The sequence below is a fragment of the Apis dorsata genome, unplaced genomic scaffold (genome assembly GCF_000469605.1).
Source record: "Apis dorsata unplaced genomic scaffold, Apis dorsata 1.3 scaffold_1274, whole genome shotgun sequence".
NCBI lineage: Eukaryota > Metazoa > Arthropoda > Insecta > Hymenoptera > Apidae > Apis > Apis dorsata.
Window position 1 is genome coordinate 5,723 of NW_006264371.1, and position 1,702 is coordinate 7,424.

General features: G+C 15.7%; 1 protein-coding gene across 2 annotated transcripts in view; it reads right to left on the reverse strand.

Moving 5' to 3' along the window:
- The window catches only part of LOC102680278 (mitochondrial 2-oxodicarboxylate carrier-like), a 5,295-nt gene extending 3,986 nt beyond the window's left edge, over window positions 1–1,309 (reverse strand). Inside the window, exons 1-3 of one of the 2 annotated variants that reach the window (XM_006625100.2) lie at window positions 1,031–1,309; window positions 811–917; window positions 645–701 (exon numbers count right to left, since the gene is read on the reverse strand). In XM_006625100.2, coding sequence (XP_006625163.1) covers window positions 645–701; window positions 811–917; window positions 1,031–1,208 — 342 coding nt within the window. In that variant the 5' untranslated portion in view covers window positions 1,209–1,309. The remainder of the gene's footprint in view (window positions 1–644; window positions 702–810; window positions 918–1,030) is intronic. The other variant, XM_006625101.2, reaches the window with a different exon arrangement.
- Between the last annotated feature and the right edge of the window lie 393 nt (window positions 1,310–1,702).

Sequence of the window (1,702 nt, forward strand, 5' to 3'; positions counted from 1 at the left end):
TTTATATATTTTTTTTATATATACATATTTTTATAAACAATTAAAATTTTTTCAAATATATTTAAAATCTAAAATAAAACTAGCAATTAAATTATTAATGAAATTTTTTAATTCAATTTTTATTAATTTTATATTTTGATAATGAGATGATCTCCAATATCATTGAAGATATAAAAAAAATTATGTGGTTTGGTAAAATCTACTTATATTCGTATTCACTCAAATCATTCAATTTTTTTTATCTTTATCTAATGAAACAACTCATTTCAATTGGTTCATTTTTTATATAAAAGAATATAATTAAATAATTATATAAGATATTATATATAGAAAAATATTAAAAAAATTATTAATATTCTTTTATTAATATGATTTATAAGAGATTATTAAATTATTGCATATAAGAATATTTATCATTTTACTTAAATTACAGTGAATACTTAAAAAAAATTTTTTATTGAAATGTAATAGTAGCTTTGTAATTATAATTGTTTTCAAGAAATCAATTGTGTTCTCTTATCAATGCTTTATGAAACTTCATATCATTTTTAACTAAAAATTATTATTAATGAAATGGAATATTATGTATTTTTATTAGTAAAAACATATTTATAAAAATCGAAATGCTTTTTCTTTGTACATACCATTGTTTTTGATGTGTGATTATTAAAGAATTTCTTATACTGTTCAAAGGAGAAAAACTAAAAAAATAAAAAAAAAAAAAAATAAGAAAAACAAATAATTTTTTAATTAAATTTTATTTTAATTAACAATAAAAATAAAAAAATAAAAGTTTTTCAAACTACATACTTTTACAGCTCTTTTAGGAGTTTCCATGATAATTGGTGGTAATATACCTTTCCAAAATGCAGCAACTCCTTCATTTTTATACATTTTTTTCATACAATCTCTAATTCCTATAATAAAAATATAATTTAAAAAAAGAAATTATAATAATAATTAATAATAATTATAACAAAAACGAAAGTAATACTAAAATAAAAATATATATAAATTAATGATACAATGCCTGTATAATAAAGCACATCTTGTGATCCTGTTTTAATCTGTAGTTGAAAACGTGTTTTAATAAGATCCATAGGATGCATTATACAAGCTTCTACAAAACCTGCAGAACCTCCTGCACCAATTTGAATAATAGCTTCCTTCAAAAGGCTTGGTTTATGTGTGATTTCTATATGAGTCATTTTATTTCAATCTTTCTTAATAGATATTTAGTTAATTAATTTTCTTAGTTTTTTATATAAGAAAAAACATATTTTCTTCTAATTTTATATAATTCCTAGGATAAACATAAATTTTGAATTGATTACAAATTATGAATTTAAAATATTACATTTATTTATGTGTTTTTGATATATTTTAAATATTTTATTTTTTTCACAAATTTATTTTACTTACTCATATTAGTTAAAAAATTATATTTATATAAAATATAAAATAAAAATATAAATATTTCCTTTAATTAAAAATAAATACATTTAGTATTTAATTAAATTAAAAATATTATTAAAAAATTATTAAAATATTATTAAAAATATTATTAAAAAAATTAATAGAATATGTTTTATAAACATTTAAATTTGAAATAAATATTATTTCTTATTTAAAATTATTTTTATTATCATTGTTTTTCTATTATTTTTCTCATAACAAATTTTAAAAAATACTATAATATTAT